Consider the following 23430-nt stretch of genomic DNA (forward strand, 5'->3'; position numbering starts at 1 on the left):
AAAAGGCCTAAGTGGTGCTCTATCTTGGCTGTGCCGTCGTCCCGGAGCGGTTTCGCGTGTTGCGTCCGATGGGTGCATCTTTGCGAAATTAAGCAGCGGCCGATCGCAATAACAGAAGCCCCATAACACGATAGTATATCAAAATAACATCCATGAAAGCGGGGCTCGCGTCTCGGTCTAAAATCAATGAACGCCATGCGCGTCCTGGGGTGTGTTTGGGTGGGGGTGGAATGACTGCTCCATAGGCGCCAACCCGGACAGTCCACGCCTATGGAGCCAGCTGCAGCTTGCAGGAGCCCCAGGAGTCTGTGTGTGATGTGCCCGCTGACGATGAGACATGGCCAAGCGAGATGTAACCGCTGAGGTGAGCCTCTTGCATGCTGCATCGATCCTTCCGGGCCCCAATTGCCCGGATTTTCCCCTTTAATTGCACGGCTTTTGCCTGCGAGAACCTCGCCTGCACTTCCCGGAGTCGAGACGAGCGAGGAAATTGCGACTTCCAGTCGTAACTCACCGGATTTTGGCTCCGGAGCGGAACCGAGTCACCTGTCATTTAAAGCGAACGTTTTTTCGATTTTCCACCCGGGGAGGAACGGCCGCCTCACTCGGCGGCTGATGCATCGTTTAAAGCAATCATTTTCGCAACTAATTATTCATTTACGGTGCTCCAATGTGTAAGGCTCGTCGCGAGAACCATTACCGGAATAATCATTCAACAATCTGCTGGAAAACCACCCTCTGTGATAAAAGTTAAATCAGATGATGAGCGCCGCTTAAGAAATCGCAAACTTTATGTCCATCCATCTTCACTTTCGATCAATTTGCGCAATTCGGGGATAATTGTCTAGTTTATGGCCAACTAAATCTGAATAGGCCCAGATGTGGAAAAGGTCCTTAACCTGGGCTTGCAATTAAAAGCAAATCCGGGCTAAATCAGCACAATTCCAATTTTTAATTAACAGCATTAAGGGGATGACGCTTTAGTCTAGCTCTAGGTGGAGTTATTTACGTTGGACTAAACTGTGCCAACTGGCCGTTTTTTCGCCAATTACTCAAATTTTCCAACAAACAACTTAATTGTATTCATGTCACGTGTCTCGAAATGTACCATCGTTACTTTATTTGTGCTTGAAGGGTGCATCCGAGTGGTAAACAGAAAGCAATTTTTCTCTATTTAAAGACATTGCGATTTGCATAAGTTCCGGAAGTTTTTCTCGCAACAGAAAAGCTTGTAATGAACATCTGTGGGGTAAATTTCCTTGAGCAAGTGTAATGAATTTTTGTGTATTACAACGCCAACGGAATAAATTAACTTAGAAATCAGCAAGTTGATTGTTTGACTACTTGGGTTTTTCGTTGAAAGCGGAGCTTTCGCCGTTATCTTATCTAATCAATCCAGAATAAACACGATATCAGATGGCATAATAGGTAGTAAAATATATCACATGTCATGATCAATCTTGAGAGTCGATTGCTTGCACTAAAAGCTCTGACCCACATGGCGCAGCTTGTCGCGACCAGATTTTCTATATACCAGGCCATGTCAGAAAAGAGCGAAACCAAGAACACAAACAAACGTTTCCTGAAAAAAGTACTCAACCCAACACAAAATTAAAAGAAGCGTCTAGAAGTGAACAGAAGCGTGTTTTGTTTTATTTCCATATTTTTGCAAAAGTCAAATCAAAGACAGTTTAGGCCAAACCGAAAGTTTATTGTACCTAACGTTTTTGTTCAAAAGTTATTTTCTGATAGCGCCCCGTATATGCGAAGCTCATTCGATTCCTGAGCAACACAAACCTAAATAATATTAAGTGGTGGCTTTCAATCTTATAAATTACTAAACAAACATGTATTACGGAAAGTGGTGGTCGTTTTCCCCCGACTTTTCGAGACGCTTTAATTTGTTGGAATTGTTCCGGTTGCTCATCAGACTTATGAGTTGTCAGTAGCAGGATTGTTCCGACACATCTGCGGAAAATGTTAACGAACGGGTGCATATATCACTATGTAAATATGAACGGCGTGATGCAAATTTGTAGTCATAACGAAATTGTCGGGCATCTTCCCGATGGACCACAGACGGGCATCGACCCATCTTTTCGGGACCGGACACAACCGTATTCATTTTTCTTCGAAAAGTAATTTACAGCAGGGGATAACGATGTTTCACACTTCTTCTAAAGAACGGTTGCTTCTGATTTTCCAAGTTTCATGTTTTCCTATAATCAATTCTCCTGAAACGCACTGATGACAACTGCATTCTAACGCCGGCACGAATGCCACAACTTTCAACAAATTGGGTTTAATCCCACGAGTACATAAAGTTTGGCCGGGACTAAATAACACAACAAGTACCAAGAAAATTCGATTTTAAATTACAGAATTCCATTGCTAAAATATTCACTTCATTATTTGCATTCGGTACTCAGGTGATAATTGGCAAGAACTAATAACCAATTGTACAAAAAAGGGTGGCAGGATTGAACCGATTTATAAGAAAACGAGTTAAATACAACATTTTATTCTTCGAATTACACTCAACAAGGCTTTAAATCTGTTAAAAATAATCTGACGTTTCGTACTCAGAAATGTTAAACATTTGGCAAAACTTTCTTACATAGGAGAAAAACCATAAATTTTGACAGTGTCGAAGAATAAATAAATAAATGCACTATCAAAAATGGAAATTTAAAATGCCAAATCTTAGATTGTGCTAAATAAGCTGGAAAGTCCTTCGAATCGAATAAACAGAACAATAGTTTGAAAATACAGAGTGCTCAAAAACTGGCGCACCAACTCAGTAGTACGGTGATGGGAAGCATATGTAGATTATGAAAAAAATCTTGAAAAAATTCCTAAAGTCGTATTTTAAAAAATCTGCAGCTACAAACTTATGTAGTTAACTTCTTCAGTTTTCATTATTTTTTAATGTTTTTATGTTTCACACCAAGTAATCGTTTCCTAATAAAAACCATGAATAATTGTTTTTAAATTTACTAGCAGACTTTGCCAATTTTTTGAATATTAAAAAAATAAAATTTATCAAAAAAATCACAATTTGTAGATGTGCCAACACTGGGAACTATTTCCTAGGAAACCATTTCAAAAATAATTTATTTTTATTGTTGATCAAATTCTATTGAGACAAATTCTATTGTAGCACGTTTTGGACTAAATATTCATCTATTTCTCAAAACATCCCTAAATCACCCCAAAAAGTTTTTCGTATTTATCTCGACAAAAATGAGCTAATTTTTGAGCAATTGCTTGTTTAAACAAGACACTTATTTTTTTCTCAAACCTTTTTTAATTTGTCTTGTTTTTGAGTGAAAAATTTTGTCAAAAAATTGGTAAAGTAGTTCGAAGTTGGTGAGTTTTTGGACTCTTATGAAAGATCTGATTAAAACACACCGAAAAATCATCTAATAACGTTAAAAATACATAATTTTAAGCTAAGAATTAACTTATTTTGTTGTTTTTTATTCTTTTTTTAATAAGTCAAAAGTTTTTTTCTTGTGAAATTTTCATCAAAAATGCGAAAAATTCCGCCGTAGTTCAGTTAAAAACTCACTTTTCTTAGCACTATTTTGGTCAAATAAGAACAAGACTGTTAAGACAGCGTTGCCACATACCATTTATTTAAAATTCGTTATTTATATTGATAAAAACATTCTTTGTATTAAAATTATTGAATTTTAATACAAAGAATGTTTTTACTATTTTTACCTTTATAAGTAAGCAATTTTCGACCACACTCCATTGAGTTGGTGCGCCAATTTTTGAGCACCCGGTATTTTATACAAAATTCAAGTTCATTAAAATTACACGTAACAAACATAGAGCACGTGCCGATACATGTGCCAATAATTATCATTAATTATTCGCATTACTGAACACAAGAGGTTAAGAAAATTATTTATACACCTGATGAAAATCAAAGCTTCTATATACAATACATGAGAGCATGAAGAAAAACTTTTCCAAAATCAATCAAAGTGAAAAAAATAAAAATTTAAATTTGAATTGATTTACCCTAAAAAAATATACTTCTCATTTAAATGAATTAGTTGAACAACAGTTTCGCGAACAATCAATCAATCATTAGATAAATTTGAAATGTCTAATAGTTTTGATTTTCGTCTTTTTTATTTTGTAGAATAAAGAAAAAAACTTTTATGTATTTCCTTCCCGTTTTTAATAATTGAATCGAGAAAAACTCTGCTTTTCTCAAAAATGACACAAATGAGTCTTCGTTCAGTTGTATCTCCTAATTAAATATTTCATACCTTGTCTCATTTGTTAACCATTTCTAAAATATCAAGGCACATACTTTTTCTCGACCTTGTATATCTTATTTTTAGTGTTTAAACTAAAATTTTCTGCTTGTTTTATTTATTTTTAAGTCGTGTAGATGTTTACGTTTGCTCGAATGATCAAAGTTTGTTATAAATAAGTTAAAAATGCATCCACCGCTAACTGGTAGTAGGTGGTATTAAAAAGTCATAAAGTGAGTTAAATCATAAATGTGGTGTTTTTGAGGAGTCTCTGGAAGTCAGCAATGTGGGCTAAATAGCATTATTCCGTCTATTTTGCGTTTGTGAATTGAACCCAAACAGTTCCGATCGAGTTGATCAAACAGTTAGGTAGGTATAACGAAGGGTGTGATCCTATATTCCATATTAAACCACAGCAGCAGTTCAAGTGGAAGTTGAGATGAGGCACTAAGCAAAATTCCTCGCCTAAAACATGCTAATTAAAATTCATCGTCTACGACTGATATTAATGGGAACTGTGGAACTTGTGGAAGCCCGAACATCTTTGATAGATTGATGTGTCGTCATTCAAAGCCAGGAAAAATCCTGTATATTCCTCGAGTTAATTTCAAATGTATTTAAATGACTGTGGGCTAAAAATCGCCTTTAGCACCCGAGATTGTAGATCATGAAAGTCTGTCGCTTATGCACGTGATTCGTATTTGATGTTCTTTCAGTTCGTGACTAGTGTAAGCGTAAACGTAATAATGGAGCTTGAGGCGGCGAGGCGCAAGGACCGTTTAGATATCGACTCCGGGTGCATTTAATTTAAACTGGGTCACTTCGAATCTCTCCGCCATTGTCAAACCGTGAAGAAACTGCATAAATGCCACGATACCGCCCTGGAAAATAGCAACAGTGCTTGTCGCCGTCACTGAAACAATGCCGCCATAGAGAGGGTGGAGGACTGACAGCAGTGGCGTAGTCAACATAATTCCCGATTTTCGCCCGATTATGAGCGCAAAAATGAACTCCGGCCATAAATCTCCCCTGCACCCGTCTGCATAAAACGCTCCTGTTTGTAAATTTTATTTGCGAGCGCTTGTATTACACGAGCTCCGGGTTGTAAAGAACGTCAAACATTTGTATCAAGCTTTTATCAGAAAAGCACTTTTTACCATTTTGCTAAATTAATCGGACCGGTTTAAACAAACAAACCCGTACAATTTATTGCACTAGTTTAGAGTTTAAAATTAAACTTTCAGTGAAAAATTGGCCTTTAGGGAGCCAATTATTGGCCAGGACATGCATCAATATTTTATGGCCGGAATATGTCGGGCTTAAACCACACTCTGGCTGCATTTTCCCAGTCAACTCGAATTAAAAAAAGTTCGACTGCTAGTTGCTCGCGATTGTTTTGGAGGAGTTCAGTCTGCGTCGAATCCGTAATGAGTTATAAGTGTTTAGAGTACACATAAACTCGCTACTTGCTACTTTCATACAAACACGCTTCAGCTCATCGAAATCTATTGATTTTCCGGAATTTGAAACGCCGGTTGCACAAATATTTGTGGACACGAAAAATGCGTTGTAACTTGAAACCAATTAATTAGTAACGTTTTTTGTTTACCAAAGGTGTTACTCTAACGAAAAATGCTGTCACACATCAATAGCGCAGCTATTTACTGGTCTTACTTCCGTTTGCGTAGTCAGATGGCTCCAGATTATAGAGCACCTCTAATAACAAACTAGGAAACATTTTTGCATAAAAGCAATTTCCTTTGCTTCGTCATCGGTGCATTAAAAAATGTGAGTATCTGTTCCTTTCTATTGAAGACTTTTATCATTTTAATGGTAAAAAGAGAAACCCCGAAGTGCATTTCGTGATCTTGAAAGCAAATGCGGTACTAGGAAATCTGTTTTGAGTTTGGTTATTATTGGAAAGATTAAAATCCGGGTTAAACAATCCGGGTGTCAATTTTTCCAGCTTCCGACTCGTAAACGTTCTGGTCCAAGGCCAGTAGTTTAATGAAAGATGTGGTGCAATAATTAAATTCTCGGAAATTTCCTTTAATAAGTCGATGCCGGTTTTAGCGTCGTCGTAAATTATATGCATTTTTTACGAGCATAAGTGGTTGAGGGATTTTATGTGAAGTCGGAAGCGTCGGGTGGCGATTAATCGGCGGTAGGCGTCGAAATTTTTTCAGAGCTTTGCTGTAATAAAGTGCGGGCGATCAACAAGTTGCGACGTAGGCGTCCACTTAGTGACCTCTTATACATATTTTTTTCAATTGCATTGCTGCCTTCAAGTGACTATAGTATTTATCTTATGTTTTGTTCGGCGGCTTTGCCTTTGGCTCGCACGCTGAAGCACGCGATATTAGCTGGGGGCGATGCGGCTCAACTTCCTCGGAGCTGAGTGAGCAACTCAAAGCGAATTTTTATGCAAGAATTTGCATAATTTATTTCGATATTCTTAATGGAACACAATTAAGGGATGATCCGAAGAGGATTTACCGTTCCTATAAGTTGGATTAAATTTTTACAAAGTATTTAACTTTGACATTATAAAAGCCAACACCCACGGCCTGATGAGTCTTGGGGGTGGCGCCATCAAACAGACATCTGTTGCAAATGTTGTTATCGCCATATGTGAACCACCGAACAACTCAAAATACCGTTTTCGAACTGGCGAGGATTTGTCATTATTATAATTTGATCGTGGGACGTGAGGACATGATGTAATCTTATACGTTCTTCTCGAAATGTGTCGAGAGGATATCGAACGTCAGCCTATTTAGAAAGAATCACTATCACCCTCTAATAACCCTTCAGAAAACATCAAGTGCTGGCGAAAATTTACCCGAGAAGTATTAAAACATGCAACGGAAAGGGATAAAATGCAATTATCTTTCTCGTGTACAAGACTGCACACGACGTACTATCGACCCGAGATATTTTCAAGTAAAAACAATTAAGCGGGAAATATCAAAGGAAATTGAACGCGAAGCAACACCAAAAAGAAGCAACAAATTAACTGATTGCCATTTTTAAGTAACGAGATCAACACCAATTTGCGAAATAAAAGCAACAGCTTGAAACTTGTGAGTTTGAGAGCTACTTAAGTAATGATATGCTTATCATAAGCCGCGGTTGGCAATTTTATAATCAAATTAGGACGACTCAGCATTGTCTGAAAGAGCAAACTTTTTAACTCCGGAATTGAAAAAGTTTGAAGGTTCGAAAATAATATTTGTCTTATTTTCTTTTGTTGTTCACCGATAGAGAGAGGATTCACTTTTCTCTAGATAACACTGAAATGACCGCATCGCAACCGTTCAGGAAAAACGAATAATAACAAAGACTGGATAGAAATGAAGCCCCTTTGGAGACTGGTTAGTCATTTGAAACTTTTAATTATGTTTCACACAATCGAAGGGTACGCAGAATACATTTCTCCAATAAAAAAGGATTGAAGATTACCTAACACAGGTTCTAATGAAACTCCTTAAACTTTTATCACGGAACTAATTACACGAATCAAATATTCACGCTGTGTTAAAGTACGTTCATATCAGCATTAATTATAGAACGTAACTATCAACTTCAATTAGTTGAAGCTATTAACAAAGGTGTCTCACTGGATTTGCGAATTTATATACTTAATAGTTTTGCAAAGTTTTGCAAAAAATCGGTACAGATGTTGCAATGAGCTGCTCGTCAAGCTTTAAACGTCAATCAGTGCCTGTAACGTAAACAGGTGCAATGTTTTATTAATGACTGTTTAGAGATGCATTTTCCAATTCCATTGCGTTGAGATAGGGTATCAAATAGCGTTTCCACATAATTAGGATCAGTTCCAATTACTCTAATCGTGAATTTGTAATCGCAACATCAATGTGCCAATTTCTTTTGGCAATGAAAAACATAAAAAAGCCTTACAAATTAAAGGAATATATTTTATCTTACAGGTGCAGTTTTTTAGGTACATTATACTATTGTTTTCCGTGAAAGAAATCAAAGCTGTGAGTTTTACTCACGAGTGAGTAAATCTGGGGAAAATTTGGAAAAACAATGAGACTATTTATTTCGTAACTATAGCACCACAAGTCACTACGAAAACTGATACATAGAACTATGCTAAAGTTACAGGCGGATATTTACTTGAATTTCTTGAATTTTTTTTACAATGCAACTGTAAGATAAAAGGTCGTATATCACAAGTGATCGAAATAACATAAAGCTCGTGAGAAGTGTTTCACTCGTTAGCAAGCGCACTCGTGGGTGAAAATTCTCACTCACATATAATGATGCATTTCTATCACTTATAATATGATATACTATTATCTCACAGGTGCAGTTTTTTAGGTACATTATACCATTGTTTTCCGTGAGAGAAATCAAATTTTTCTCACAAGCGGATATTTACTTGAATTTCTCAATTTTTTTTACAATGCAACTGTAAGATAAAACGTCGTATATCACATGTGATCGAAATGACATAAAGCTCATGAAAAGTGTCTCACTCGAGCGCAAGCGCATTCGTGAGTCAAAATTTTCACTCGCATATAATGATGCCTTTCTATCACTTATAATATGATATACTACTATCTTACAGGTGCAGTTTTTTATGTACAATATACCATTATTTTCGGTGAGAGAAACAAATTTCTCTCATAAGAGAGAAAGATGTGTGTTCTACTCACGAGTGAGTAAATCTGGAGAATATTGGGAAAAACAATGAGACTGTTTATTTCATAACTATGGCAACACAGGTCACTATGAAAACTGATAAATAGAACTATGCTAATGTTACAAGCGGATATTTACTTGAATTTCTCGGATTTTTTTAAGATTAAACGTCGTATATCACACGTGATCGAAATGCCATTATAAGGCTCGTGAAAAGTGTCTCATTCGTGGGTAAAATTTCTCACTCGTAAATAATGGTGCATTTCTATCGCTTATAATATAATATACTATAAAAATAACACTTTGAGTGGATTGGGTTTAATAATAATTTTCTGGATGTAGAAAGGGCGGAGCAAAATGCGGCGGCTAGCCTGCAGGTCCTCGTGACAACATGAACACGTCGTCGACGGAGAACACATCTGTCACCTACGCTCCGCACGAGGCCACCTATTCCATTACCCAAGTCGTCTTTATTGGTACCATAGGTAACCTTTTTTTCACAAATCGCGATCAAAGTGTATGAGTTTTGGTCCCACAGCCGGAATCCTGTCTGTGGTAACAGTGGTAGGCAACATAATGGTGATGATTTCCTTCAAGATCGACAAGCAACTGCAGACGATAAGCAACTACTTCCTCTTCTCCTTGGCTGTGGCCGATTTTGCGATTGGTCTAATTTCCATGCCTCTGTTTACCGTGTCCACACTTCTGGGCTACTGGCCTCTGGGACCCCTCGTCTGCGACACTTGGCTGGCTCTCGATTACCTCGCTAGTAATGCCTCGGTGCTCAACTTACTCATCATCAGCTTTGATCGCTATTTTTCGGTGACCAGACCTCTCACTTACCGTGCCAAAAGGACCACCAACAGAGCCGCCATCATGATAGCGTAAGTTCAGGCGTAATTGTTACTTTTTAATACTTAATTTATTACTTAAATTACTTGTAATTGTAATGTAACAAAGATTACCTTCTGCAATTTGACTCGCAAAATAGAGTGTTCCGTCTAAACCTCGCATTAGAACTATTGTTAGTTCTAATAATGATAGTTGTCTGAAAATTTGTTTGCTACCATAATCTGTTAGGTCCTGCTCATCGAAAAGATTTTCAAGATGGTAACACTTCCGGTTACACCGGAAGTCGCTATCAAGATGTTAATTTTCAATAGAAAGCTATATTTTATGCGTTTTTGGATTACTAGTGTTATTTTAAGGTAGTTTTCATAAGCTTTCCCTATACCTAAATTTAGCCGTTTACAAAATATTTGGGGTTTTTAATTTTTTTTGGAATTGCACCTTCCAGTTAAAAAATTGATAACTCTGGCATTTTTTAAAATTTGAAAATAGTTTTTAGCTCATTTGAAAGAGGAAGCCTAAGCCTTTCCTTTGGTGCTTTAAAATTTTTAAAAAAGAATATCACACCCCAAATGTTTAAAGTTAAGTTTTCAGAATTTTAAGCACCCATAACTCAATTTTTTCAAAGAAATACCACAAATTTTACTTCATTAAATCGTAGAGACTTTATTTCTGGATCGATCTGTATTGACATTCTCTAGACTTATGTTTAATAGTTTTCAAGTTATAAAAACTTTTTGGTGGGATTAAGAAATTCATTGGCCCTAGGCCTTTTCTCACAGGTTGCCACGGAAACCACAACCAACAGAAAAAATGTGAGAAACTAAACTTTATTTTTACAGGAACGATAACACAATTTTGAACAGAGTTTGTTGTTTGTTTAATAAAAAATGTTTTTATGGCAAATTATTCAGAAATAGCTGTGTAAAAAAATTCTACAATATTAAAAAAAACAACTTAACTTGAAAATTATCACAGATAGGTATAGGGAATCCTTATTACAGATCGATGCAGAAAAAAATCTCCTCCATCCAGTAAAATAAAAATTAGGACATCCCATTTGAAAAAATTAAGTTATGGATGTTTGAAGTTGTCCAAACTTGACCTTAAAATTTTTGGGTTTGTTAAGTTTTTTTCAAATTTTGAACAGACTGCAAAACTGATGTATGTTTTTTTTAATTGTCCAAATATGATTTATAAATCTCTAAAACTAAGAGAGCTACCTATTTTTTAAGTGGCAGGTTCAAATACAAAAATTTTCAAAAAAATCTTAAATATCTCGAAAACGGTTAAACTTAGGTATGGGAAAAGATAATAAAAACCTCCTTAAAATAACTCATCTAATCCAAAAACGCAGTGAAAAACATAGTTTTCCATTTAAAATAAAAAAGTTAATAGCGACTTCCGGTATAACCGGAAGTTCCGCCATCATGAAAATATTTTCATTGAGCAGAAATTGTTGAGTATCAATTTTCAAATAAATATCTTTATTAGAACTTTCAATACTTCTAATGCGGGGTTTAAGTATAAAACAGTGAAATTTCCTTTTAGATGCGCTTGGGGTATTAGTTTGCTTTTGTGGCCACCCTGGATCTACAGCTGGCCATATATCGAAGGCGAGCGGACCGTACCTGAGAACGAGTGCTACATTCAATTCATCGAAACCAACCACTACATCACTTTCGGAACAGCAATTGCCGCTTTCTATGTTCCCGTCACCGTTATGTGCTTTCTATACTGGCGTATATGGCGGGAAACGGAAAAGAGGCAAAAGGACTTACCCAACCTGCAAGCGGGCAAAAAAGACAGCAGCAAACGGAGCAATTCCAGGTAGGGTTGTGTTTAAACTTGGCGGACGACAAAAGACAAAATCGACCCTAGAACCCTGACTCGTCTCTCTGTGCCGTCTGTAGAATAATATTTTTTCAACACAAAGTCGAGTCAATTGCACTACATGCATGATTTCAAGCATGCGGTACTTTCTGTCTCAACGAAAATAAATAGTTTTGTCCCGGCGCCTCCACCAAAATTTCCGCCCAGTCCAGTGAAATACAATGAAATACGTTCAAATTGCGGGCTAATTAATTCCACGTAGAAATTGGAGTCTAAACCGGGCGGTTATTCGAAGTCCCATCATAATTAAGTCCTCATTGTATATTGTGCTAATTTTACATCTTCTCGTATTTAATGGTGATCTAAGCCTTATTATCCAGTCATTTCAGTTTATGCATTCAGAGATTTTGCACTCCCCCATCTAATTACAAATAATGTGGACTTTTTGCCCAATTAATTTTCCGACTAATTAACTCACTAGGTATGCAACTGATTTCGTGAAGCCGGAGAAGCTTTATTTATACAGTTTTATCACGCACATTAATTATAACGGCACAGACACCACTCGGATAAATTTATATTGATTAACATCTACATTCTCACTTGGCTCTATCCTCCCAAACAAACATCTTAAATCCCCTATTAACTCTTTTCGCATACCGAGCTGACACACAATACTTCCCAACTTGCACCCTAGAGTCTTGGGACAATAAAAACTGGGTTCAGTAATTTACCTTGTATACCCTCTCGTCAATAGACCGTTAATTCACACGCGAAAAGTTTGATTCGTCCATTTCGCAAAATAAATTTCCATATAAATAGTTTAACTTTTAATGGTTACGATTTATTATGTCGTTACAAGTAGTCAAATTTTATTTCGGGTCTTGTGTCGTAATTGCTTTAGACAACTAATCGTAGGCGAGTTATTAGTGCAAATCAACAGCAATTTGGTTCTCTAACAACCTACTCGACTAGTTACATCCCATTCCCGATAGGTTCAAACTTTCGTCCTTTCGTAGCCGTAAATTTTTGTCTTATGTTTATTAATCAAACGCCCCGAAGCTTCCTTTTATAGATGTTCGGTGTTAGTAAATGTATGAAAGGAAACTTTTTAACAAATCACTTGATTATGTTCATACAGTGTATTCGTGTGCAGTGATGAAGCAAATAATGCCTGTTCGACGGTGGATTTAGAAGACTGGAGAAGGCCTCGATCCGAGTCTTCAACGGGCGCCGACACAGATTCTGTTTATATGCACAGTACAGTCTGCGTCGATCATCATCGACGGAAAAGACCGGTTAGTAATCAAATTTCGCCCGTTTTTTATTACCCATAGGTTCACAATTGAGGCGAGTTTAATTGTAAACAACATTATCTGCAAGAGTGAGAGTCTGTATCAACCGGAAGCTGTCATTCTATTGACCGCAATGAAATGCTTATAGTTATCATGCGCGCTGATATATTTAATTAAGCTCCAAGTTGAATATGCCACGAATAGAATAAAATCTCCAACGTTAAAGCATCACGGATAAATCGAATAGGAAATTGATTAAATTGATTCCGTCTTGCTTGCAAATCACATTTATAATGATAAGGCTTCGAAAAGAAGTCAACACTTGCGTAAATCAACTGAATTTTTTTATACAGAGAAAAGGCGGTTGGTTGGCGGGAGTGTGGAGGATAAGAGCGTGGTGTGTGGCGTGGTGGCACTCCGGACGGGAAGACAGCGACACAGAAGAAGAAAGTCCAAGTGAACAGGGCCAAGGCTGCATCACTCCGGTGTCTTTGGATACGCCTTTGCAAAGCTCGGTGTCGAGATGCACTTCGCTGAACGTCATCAGGTAAGCAAGACTTGGGTGTTGCTTATAATTAAGCGAACACCAAAATCAGTTCGTTATATCCGAAGTCTGCTATAAGCGGTAAATAAAAAGAGGTGTTTTTTTAGCAATTATTTTTACTTTACATATGAAACAAGACGAAATAAATAAGTATCCATTGGAAATAAAAACATGAATTCTTTGGGAAACAGTAATACAGGGTGACCTAGGGGTGCGTGCATGCTCCATAACTTTTTTTGGATTTTTTTTAAACGATTACAATAAGACACATTTTAAAGATATTTTAATTTGTGTACAGGATGTTTCAAAATAAAATACCCAACTAAGTTCTGTTTTTTTTTAATAAAATACCCCAATTTTTTACATTTTTGAAATCGTGACCGAATTGTCCATATAACGAACGTACCCAGTTTCTTAGACTTATCCTCATAGTTTTTGACTTATGTCATTTTATGTGTGAAAATAGCGTCGTGCATTGACCCACCGGAAAATTCATAACTTCAGAACCATTCAAGATAACTTAACTAACTTTTTTCCACTGGATTTCTGAAGCTTTAGCGCATCTTTTGCACTAAAAACGAACTCAGAATCGATATTTTATCGCCTACTACGATCTTCTGAATATGACAAAATACACTAGGCAACTCAATTTTTTTAATGCAACACCCTATATTTAATTGCATCATTGCATGGACATTTTTTGAGTTTTTTGTCGATATTAGGTTTGTGGGGTCTCATTTGTAAATTTCATAAGATTTTTGGGAAATAAAAAATACTGATGTTTTTTTTTCCAAAAAAAAAGGATTGAGTAGGCCGTTGTCGTAACATTTATTACTCCCATACAATTTTAAAAAAAGTATCTTTTACCAAATTTTGAAGTGTAATAAAAATTCTAATAGAAATAGCAAATAAAACTATTTTATTAATCTTTATAAATCCAGGAACTTAAGACGGAGGGAAAACAATGTAAAAGTTTACAGACAAGGCTATTTATAAAAAAAACCTTAAACAGCTCACTATCGTGTTCTACACAAGTTGCTATTCTTCTGGTAAATGAGCTCCGACCTCTTGCAAGTAAGCAACAGAATTACGGAAGTCTTCCATTCGATTGAATTCTTGCTAGATCTCGGAACTCATTTACTAGAAGACTAGCAGCTTGTGCGGAACACGATGGTGACTTATTTGAGCATTTTTTATAAGTAGCCTTTTCTCAAAAGTTTTACATCATAGGTACTTTCCAGTTTTTATAAAGACTACTAAAATTGTTTCCTTGTGATGTCCTCCTGTTTCTATTACAATTTACAATTTGTTGAAAAATATTCTTTTAAGAATGATATAAAAATGTAAAACGGCCTACTCGATCCTTTGTTTTTCCAAAAAAGCCTTCAATATTTATTTTTTGCAAAAATATTACAAATTTTACAAATTAAACCTCACAAACCTTATATCGACAGAAACCTCAAAGAAATGCCATTCAATAACGTAATAAAATATAGTGTTGCATTTAAAAATATCGAGTTATTGCCATTTGCAATTTGTTATTTTTAGAAAATCGTAGTAGGCGATAAAATGTTGATTCCGAGTTCGCTTTCATTGAGGAAGAGGCGCTAAAGCTTAAGGAATTGATAGGAAAAAAGTTGGTTAAGTTATCTTAAATGGTTTTGAAGTTATAAATTTTTTTGTAGGTAGGTAAATTGGTATAAGTCAAAAACTATGACATAACTGTGTGTTATATCGACAATTAGTTACTATTTCAAAAATTTAACAAAAATTTGGGGTTTTCATTTAAAAAAACAGAACTTAGTTAGGTATTTAATTTTGAAACACTTTGTATACAATTTAAAATATTTTTAAAATGTGTCATGTTGTAAAAACTACAATTTAAACAAAAATTCAAATTAATAGCTTGCATAGAAAAAAGTTATGGAGCATGCACGCACCTCTGGGTCACCCGGTATTGTGAATTTTATAGTTGTGCAAATATTGCAAAGGGTTAAGGTAGAGCTCAAACGAAGTGAAAATAACCAACTTGTTTTATCCGAATATTCACAGTTTCTGAGATATAGAGTTTTTGTCGGCGAATAAATTTGAGACCAAAAAAAAATTTAAATCAATCTAGTCTCAAATTTAGTTCGTTATATCCGAAAGTTCGTTATAAGCGGGTTCGCTATAATCGGTAAAAAAATTGAAGCTTATGGAAAGATTTTTGGGTGTTTGAAAAATTGTACGTTATAGCCGAAAGTTTGTTATAAGCGGGTTCGTTATAACCGTCTCTAATATATTTATATTTATTTTTATACATTACTTTATACATTACTTTCACTGAGAAACAAACCGTGCAAATCAAAATTTATACAATGTGATTTTAAATGATTCTCATCTAGTCGTCTATGAATTTCTCATGTAAAATCAGAAAATGCCGCTTCATAGAACTAATGATAGGCATTTAGACATCGAATATTACCATTCTCCATTTATTAAGTCTCGAATTCGGACATAAGCTTCGATAATAAAAGTGTTTTCGTGCACATTGTAACAATTTAGTTGCATTTTAACGAAATTTTTTAAAGAAATTAATTGAATTTCACAACTGACAGGTTTGACATTTATTGACAGAGAATTCAATTGAGTAGAGCGGCACAATTGTTTACATATAAACCAATTTCAAAGTTAACTAGATGAGAATCATTTAAAAACGCATTGTAGAATAAAAAACACTAGATTTTTCCAATAAGTGTTCTTTATTGAAACAAATACAACACAGGCTAACATAAAAATTCTGAGTTTTTTTTTGAGTCATTTTTCAAATTTCCTCGACTAGATCTTGAATTTTTTGCTTATTTGTTAATGATCGTTCGATGGAGTGCTTTCGGCGGTTGCAGTTGGTGTAATATTCGCTTGTAACTGTTGGCCTTGTTCCGCCAGGGACCCGTACGTCAGCACGTTGTCGACCCAGCGCGAATTACCGCACGCTCAGGCCAATATGACCCCAACTCGTCTCGCGCCGAGGGACTCCAGAAGCTTGCCGACGGGCAACCGTTTGGCAGGTCGTTCAGTTTCAAGCGATAGCGTTTACACGATCCTGATCCGCTTGCCCGGCGATCCCGGCGAAGGCACCGGCTGCTCGGAAGCGGCCTCGATCAAGATGATCCCGGAGGACGTGCGCACGCGATCCCACCCCGACGTGGACTACTCGATGAACACGCTGCACGCCAACCACCTCAATCGGCGTCCGTCGGCCATGCCCGACATCCGGATACCGCTCAACGCCAAGATCATCCCCAAGCAGCTGGCCGGCAAGACGCTGCTGGCCAACGCCACGAAAAACCAAGGCAAGAAGAAGAAGAAGACGCAGGAGAAGAAGGCCGACAAGAAGGCGGCCAAGACCCTGTCTGCGATTCTGCTCACTTTTATCATCACCTGGACGCCGTACAACGTCTTGGTGCTGCTGAAGCCGGTGACGGCGTCGAGTGCCCGCATCCCGCCCCAGCTGTGGGATTTCTTTTACTACCTGTGCTACATTAACTCTACCATCAACCCGGTGTGCTACGCTCTGTGCAACGCCAGTTTTCGGCGAACGTACCTCAGAATCCTCCAGTGTAAATGGCACAATAGGAACCGCGCCGCCATGAATCGAGGCTTTTACAATTAACGTTGAGGAACTGCGGATGTACTTTGGCCGGTAAAAGGCCATTTCCGACGTTTGTGCAAAGTGGGTTTTAGCCGGCAACAACTCCCCGGACTATTTCTAGATGTTTTTATATTTGTAATTGTATACCGCTCAAACCGTGTTCTAAAATCGTGCGTGAGGACTGAAATTGTAGCTTTAAGCTTGGACCAAAGTGGGGACGATCGCCTACACTCAAACGAGTGTTCACATTTGGACAACTTAGCTTCAGGCGACCGCTCCCACCGTGGTGCAACCTTAACAACAACAAAAAGATATTTATACATAATATAGAGGCTGTGTGTTAGATTTAGTCTTATTTGTTCGTGGCAAGACCAATCTTTGGACATCCATAGCATTAATGACGGGCTGATGACGGCTGTCTTCCACCGGAGAACTGGCAGGACCAGGAATCGTCGTCACAACTTCAAAACTTAGCAAGACTTTGTCTTTTACCCAACGACGGTCCAGTAAAACTGAAACGAAGAAATAATACACATCATTCCCCTGTCGAAAATCCTATTTTCTGTGCCTGCTCACTCTGTCAACTGTATTATTTATTCAGTTCAGGAAACAGCACCAGGACCTGTCTGGAGCTTCGTAGCGCCTCAATGTATAGCGATTATGTTTAGAAGCAATAATCAGCGAATATACAATACAATAATTTTCTTCCCATCCCGATGATGAACAATGTGCCAAATTATCGCAACGATCATACATAGGTGTCAACTGTGAATAAATTCCAATTTCCATTGCAATATTAATTCGTGTTATTTATTGGAAGAAACATATGTACTTTGACAATCTCTATCATCTCGATGTTACGCTCCCATACACCTGGATGTTTTCGCCTGGCCCTTGTTTGTACTACGACGGAATTATATTAATTCGTTTGTTATTTCGTTCAAGAAATTTAGTTTAATCGTGTGATCATTTCATCAAATGACTCCTCACGAAGATTTATTAAATACAAACGCCCAGTCTTGTTTTCATCGATCTTTGCTCCAGTGCCAACCTAGAAGTGATATTTGATACAGGTATTAAGTAAGACGCAAATTTGCTTTGATCCCATTCTCTCGTATTTAATAAATCATCGTGTAGTAAGACACATGGGGTTCCCAAAGTGGCATTGTAAAGGAGGCAAGGGTCACCTTGGTTCCTTGTCTGGGACGATTTTAATACCGACCCAATGGGACTTTCAATGTAACTATCGACGCACATTAGGTACAATTTATTATAAAATAAAACCACAAGGAACGAGACTTTTGTAATATTTACCATTCCCGATATAAATAGTGGTTTGTAAATGATGTTAATAAATAAAATGTTGTTTTATATACTAATATAATAAAGACATTTTATTAAAATTCCCATTAAATCACTAAAAAAGTTACGGGTATTATAAATATAATGTTAATGAAGATGTATAAACTAAATGAGATAATAAAGCTAAATTAAAATAGACTACAAGCTTTACTTGATGTTTTGGATGTTAGTTTTAAGTACTCGAGCGTTTAAGGAGGAACCTCAATTTTCGTTTGTCTCCTCTATCGGACATTCTCCACAAACGCTCGCATTAAGCTAGAAATAATTTTACAATCTATTCTTCTAGCCCCCTTATGACACTTTCTAAATTAAAATACAATTATATGTCAATTTAGTCCGCACTTTTTTAAATCCTCGCCGGATGGCCCAAATTTTTTTCAAATTTATTCAAATCCCGGTAATCAATCAAGTGCAAATAAACCACCCCGACAAAACAACGTGACACAATTTTAAATGTACGACACATCGTAAGGATTCGCTGGGTGGGGTATGTCCGGGGGCACCTTCAAAAGGCCAGGTTCTTCGTCTAGTGAAGACACACTTGACTGTTTCTTCAAAATGTTTCGGAACTTTGCTGACTGAACTCGCTGCTGCAAAATCTAGAGACAAAACAAACACAAAAATCTTGGTTTTTCAAACAGGATAAAGCAATTAGTCGAATCGATATGTCGATTCACCGCAACCTATAAACTATCAATAAGTAAGGTCTTGACCTTTTCACTGCAATAGCAGCTCGGACTCTGGGATGATTTATTATTAACCAGTATTTATGACCACGTTTTCAAGAAACTTCGTTTTTATTCGATACCTCGACATAAACACAATTTACACAATGTTAAATTTACTAATTTCGAATTACAGGTCAATGAACCGTAGCCACGGCCATAATTTTGCAAGAACGAACCAAAAATTTTGACTTTCCCTTAAATTTATGCTGAAAAAAACGAGAAAATCACGTCATTTGAAAAATTTGATTAAAAATTGCCAAATCAAATCGATCATTATTTTCGTTTAAAATGTGTAGAATATTTTAGCTCATTTTGTAAGAAACTAATTTTTTTGAGAAAAAAAATTATTACGATTCAACCACGCCAAAAATTTGCTAAAATTCAATAACGAGATTACAGATTTAATAGTTATTTTTGTAATTTCCTGCTATTTTGATCCTTTAATAGGCACATTAAAGCACGCAACGTCATCAAGTATGATGTCATAATTGTCATTATTTGACTATTTTACGAAAATTTTTACGTTGGCAGGAAGCAAATTCGCGACCATATTCTTGTCAATTTCACAAATTTCAAGATCACCTTCATTATCATCCATACTATTGTTTTTTGACCAAATTTGGGTAAAATATATTCGGTTCACTTTCATAAAAACCATTGTGGTGCAAATAGCGTACTCTTGGCATTAACTTTTACATGAGTTGTCATGGCAACAGGTTCGTCATTTGCACCACAATGGTTTTTATCAAAGTGAACCGAAAGTAAAAATTTTAAATCAATTTTATTTTAAATTATTTAAAAAAAAATAATTTTTTTAAATCAATGTCAAACGAGTTGAATACAACATTTTGCTTTTCGAATTAGACTCAAAAAAAAAATATAAAAATAATCTGACGTTTCGTATTGAGAAATGCCAAACAGTTGTCACAACTGCCTTACACAGGAGAAAAAACGAAATTTTGACAGTGACGAAAAACAAAATAATTGAATTGTTAAAGTTCACAAAATACTGGAAATATATTTATCAACTAAACTAAAGATCAATCAGTTTTGTTAAAAGCGCAAAGCACGTAACGAAAATATCATGCAACCCTGTTTAATTACCGCCTATTAAAAAATATAACATCTAAAATGTTTGCACTGCAAGTCATGCGATTACCTGCTGCCGTCTAATTTCAGCCTCGTCGAGTTTTTCCTGGAGTTTGACCAAAGTTGTGGTCGGACTCGTTTGTTGTTCCTCCAGCCGCTGAAATCTTTTCGGTGGATGTTTTCTAATGATACTCTCTTCGCCTTCGTCTTGAAAGGCGATTTCAAACGATAATCCATTTGCTAGTAAGGCACTATTATAAGAGAGACTTTTATTTTTGTCAGCTAACCTCCTTTTTGTATATTATTGACTGTGGCAGTTTCGGCTAAAATCTCAGTCTGTGGGTCCTCTCCTTCAAGTGGCGGTACGTCCGAGACGCTCCTGGGAATCGAGATTTTTCTCGTTTCCGCGTTGCCGTTAGATAATTCTGTGACTTTATTGCCATCTAAAGGCTCGACTGTTAAATTTTTTGCGGCGCTGCAGCCCATGCCTTAAAAATATTCGTTTGTTATGGAAATGAGGATGTTGATAGTGAGGGTTTGCCCGCGAGTCCGATTTGCATATCTAAGTTCAAGGACTCAAATATTAAAATAAAGTGCGCGGGTCACGAATCGGCAGAATTAATAACAATATTTTTGGGCCGAATGGAAATACTCGACGGGTGAATTATTTAACACAATATTGGACGTATCGCAATTACGAGCAATTTGCATTAATAATAAAGTTTCTTGAATCATTGTCTGTGGACAGCATTTGTTGTGAGCGACGCGGTTTTATGCCCAATCGATAGACATGTGCTTTCAGGAAAAATAAATTACATTTGTTATAACGGCGTGATAAAATATGAATCGATAATACACAATGGGGGTATAATGTCATTAATTTTTTCCATGGGGGCTAATTAATTACACCTGCAGAGACATTACGACTCAAGATCAAATTTTGCAAATACTACAATCGAACAAAGTTATTCAATTTACACTGTTTCCAAGCTCTAATAGCGCCAAGTTTGTCAAAGGAGACGAGTTTCAGCGACAAGAGAAGTTTAATAGCAGAAGTATCTCCCATTGCCAATCATTCTTTGTGCCAAGTTACAAAAGTAAAGTTTACGCGAAATGCTTTAATGGGAATCTAAATTCCAACTTCTCCCTTCAACCACAACCAAGAGATAATACCTTACCCGAAAGAAAAAATTACAAACAAGTCGATTTTATTAGCGTTTTCATTTGTTAAAGTACACGCACTTACTAAAGCTCGGAAAGGGTTAGTTTTGTATAGTTGCGGGGTTGAGCACCTGCTTAAGACTTGCGCACTTGAAATGTTTACGCTGTATGGACATTTATAACATTACCGGCTAAAGCACTAGTCGATTATTCCTAACTGCCTTTTACAGTTAGAAAATATTAAATGTGCCAACATTTGAATAATACAATATAAATACTGGAAAGAGCTACTCCTGTAACTGTAAATGCGCGATCAGTCACTTGCTCCCATTGCTAGGTCAATTTTGCTTCCGTTTTCAACCAAATTTTTTCAACCAAAGGTGAATAACCCCGCCCCATATTTGGACCAGGCCTCCATAGATTAAATTTGGGGAAAGACGTCATGCTCGTAGGAAGAAATAGACCTTTTAATTGGCTTTTTATGCAAAACGAGGAAAAGTAAGCTCGCAATTCTTATCCAATATGGGAAAACGTAGGCTCCTCAATTATGCTTTTATTGGGCCAAATTACTTCTATAAGATATCGTATCATATAAAAAATGGCATTCGATAGCTAAATGGAGTAATTCAATTAAGAAATCTAATTAAAATTGTAAAATATTGTTAGTGAGTCGGGCCTTCATTATTATGGAGATGTTGTTGTATGCAACCACAACTGCTACGTCGATATAAACGTTGCATAGAGCTCAAAATGCGCACAATTCCATCGAAAATTTTGAGTTTGGTGAGATGAGCGTAGCGTATTGTTCAATGAATATGTAATAAATGGTGGAGTCTCCTGTTTCTAATTAGAGTCAATTAGTGAGCATATTCAAAGTTCTGACATGAGCCCTGGGGCCTTTTATTTTGCCATAGTTTAGGCCCCGTTGTATTAATTAAACATGACAGGTGTTTAAGTTACAGTTTTCGCATTTAAAAAACACATGTAGGCATACGATATTGTACCACTGTATAAAAGGCTAAAATTGGTATAAAATCTACATATCGATCCAGTTCGATCTTACTGAAAGCGAGCCTTCATGAATTTGTTTATTAGCATATATCAAAGAATGACGTGGGCCATTAATTTCCGCTTTGTCTCTATGACTTGTATTTACTATTCGAAATGGACTAATAACCTTGCAATCCGAGCCGTCGGTAGCGCATTTCGCAAACAACTTGTCGCTAATTATTGCCGATTATCATTAAAATCAGCAAATGGTATTAGTATGCAAAACGGCGATTTTTACGGTTTCGCCGGTTAAAAAGACAACAAGTTGTCTTGATTAATTGGAGTTTGCGTGCGAAAAATCTCCTCATTTGCGGTTGTGCAGGACGAGCTCGATCCTTGTTAATTACTTGGGCTGTCGTTGGCGGTGCATGCCTGACCAGGACGGGAGAGTGCGAAAACTAGTAAGTTGTGATACAGTGGAGATATATGGCTTTGCTGTTGTTGCATATCTGTAATAGTTATTCCCTTCGAGGCATCCCATACTCGTGTTCTTCTAGCCGCCTGTGCGCAGAAATAACATATTTACCACTTTAGATTTGTGTTCGGTTGGACTTTATAAATTGAATTTTAGAAACGACGGGAACGCTGTTGGGCGGCGCGCGTTTTACAGTTTTTGAGGTGGATGCACTTGGAATTCGAGATGGATGAGGGCAATTACCCCAAGAGGAATCCCCGCCACGTGTTTTTAGATTTCTTAAATTTGTTAAGGAACGTGGCAACTACGCTTGCAATCATTTATTATATGTGGCGAGGGGTAATGCAAATAAATAACGCCATAAATCTGCAATATTTGCTCTATGGGCAGGCGCTTCCAGCGCAAACCACTCACATCGCGCCGCAAAAAGTACATAACTCCAATACAAAACCTCGCAATCTTTGGAACACAAAAATCAGTCCACAAACTGGACGAAACTTTAATGCAAAAAGAAGTGGAAAAATCTAA

The 23430-nt window shown here is 36.8% G+C and overlaps 2 protein-coding genes across 4 annotated transcripts; one reads left to right on the forward strand and one right to left on the reverse strand.

The window, feature by feature from the left end:
* The first annotated feature begins 201 nt into the window (after positions 1 to 201).
* On the forward strand, positions 202 to 18793 carry mAChR-A (muscarinic Acetylcholine Receptor, A-type). 3 transcript variants are annotated; one of them, XM_015982378.2, is made up of 7 exons: positions 202 to 364; positions 9288 to 9430; positions 9484 to 9829; positions 11346 to 11624; positions 12769 to 12925; positions 13276 to 13469; positions 16392 to 18793. In XM_015982378.2, the coding sequence occupies exons 2-7, from the start codon at positions 9337 to 9339 to the stop codon at positions 17116 to 17118; spliced, it is 1797 nt and encodes a 598-aa protein (XP_015837864.1). In that variant the 5' UTR covers positions 202 to 364; positions 9288 to 9336; the 3' UTR covers positions 17119 to 18793. The 3 variants fall into 3 exon arrangements, with proteins under 3 accessions (XP_015837864.1, XP_008200902.1, NP_001280533.1); XM_008202680.3 differs by having other exon boundaries at positions 12784 to 12925; NM_001293604.1 differs by lacking the exon at positions 202 to 364 and having other exon boundaries at positions 9337 to 9430; positions 16392 to 17118.
* Positions 18780 to 21563, reverse strand: LOC103315035 (hypothetical protein). The gene is made up of 4 exons (XM_008202679.3): positions 21455 to 21563; positions 20564 to 20764; positions 20347 to 20516; positions 18780 to 19058 (listed from the first exon to the last, which is right to left on the reverse strand). The coding sequence occupies exons 2-4, from the start codon at positions 20760 to 20762 to the stop codon at positions 18909 to 18911; spliced, it is 519 nt and encodes a 172-aa protein (XP_008200901.1). The 5' UTR covers positions 20763 to 20764; positions 21455 to 21563; the 3' UTR covers positions 18780 to 18908.
* Between the last annotated feature and the right edge of the window lie 1867 nt (positions 21564 to 23430).

Source organism: Tribolium castaneum, chromosome 4 (assembly GCF_031307605.1).
Source record: "Tribolium castaneum strain GA2 chromosome 4, icTriCast1.1, whole genome shotgun sequence".
NCBI lineage: Eukaryota > Metazoa > Arthropoda > Insecta > Coleoptera > Tenebrionidae > Tribolium > Tribolium castaneum.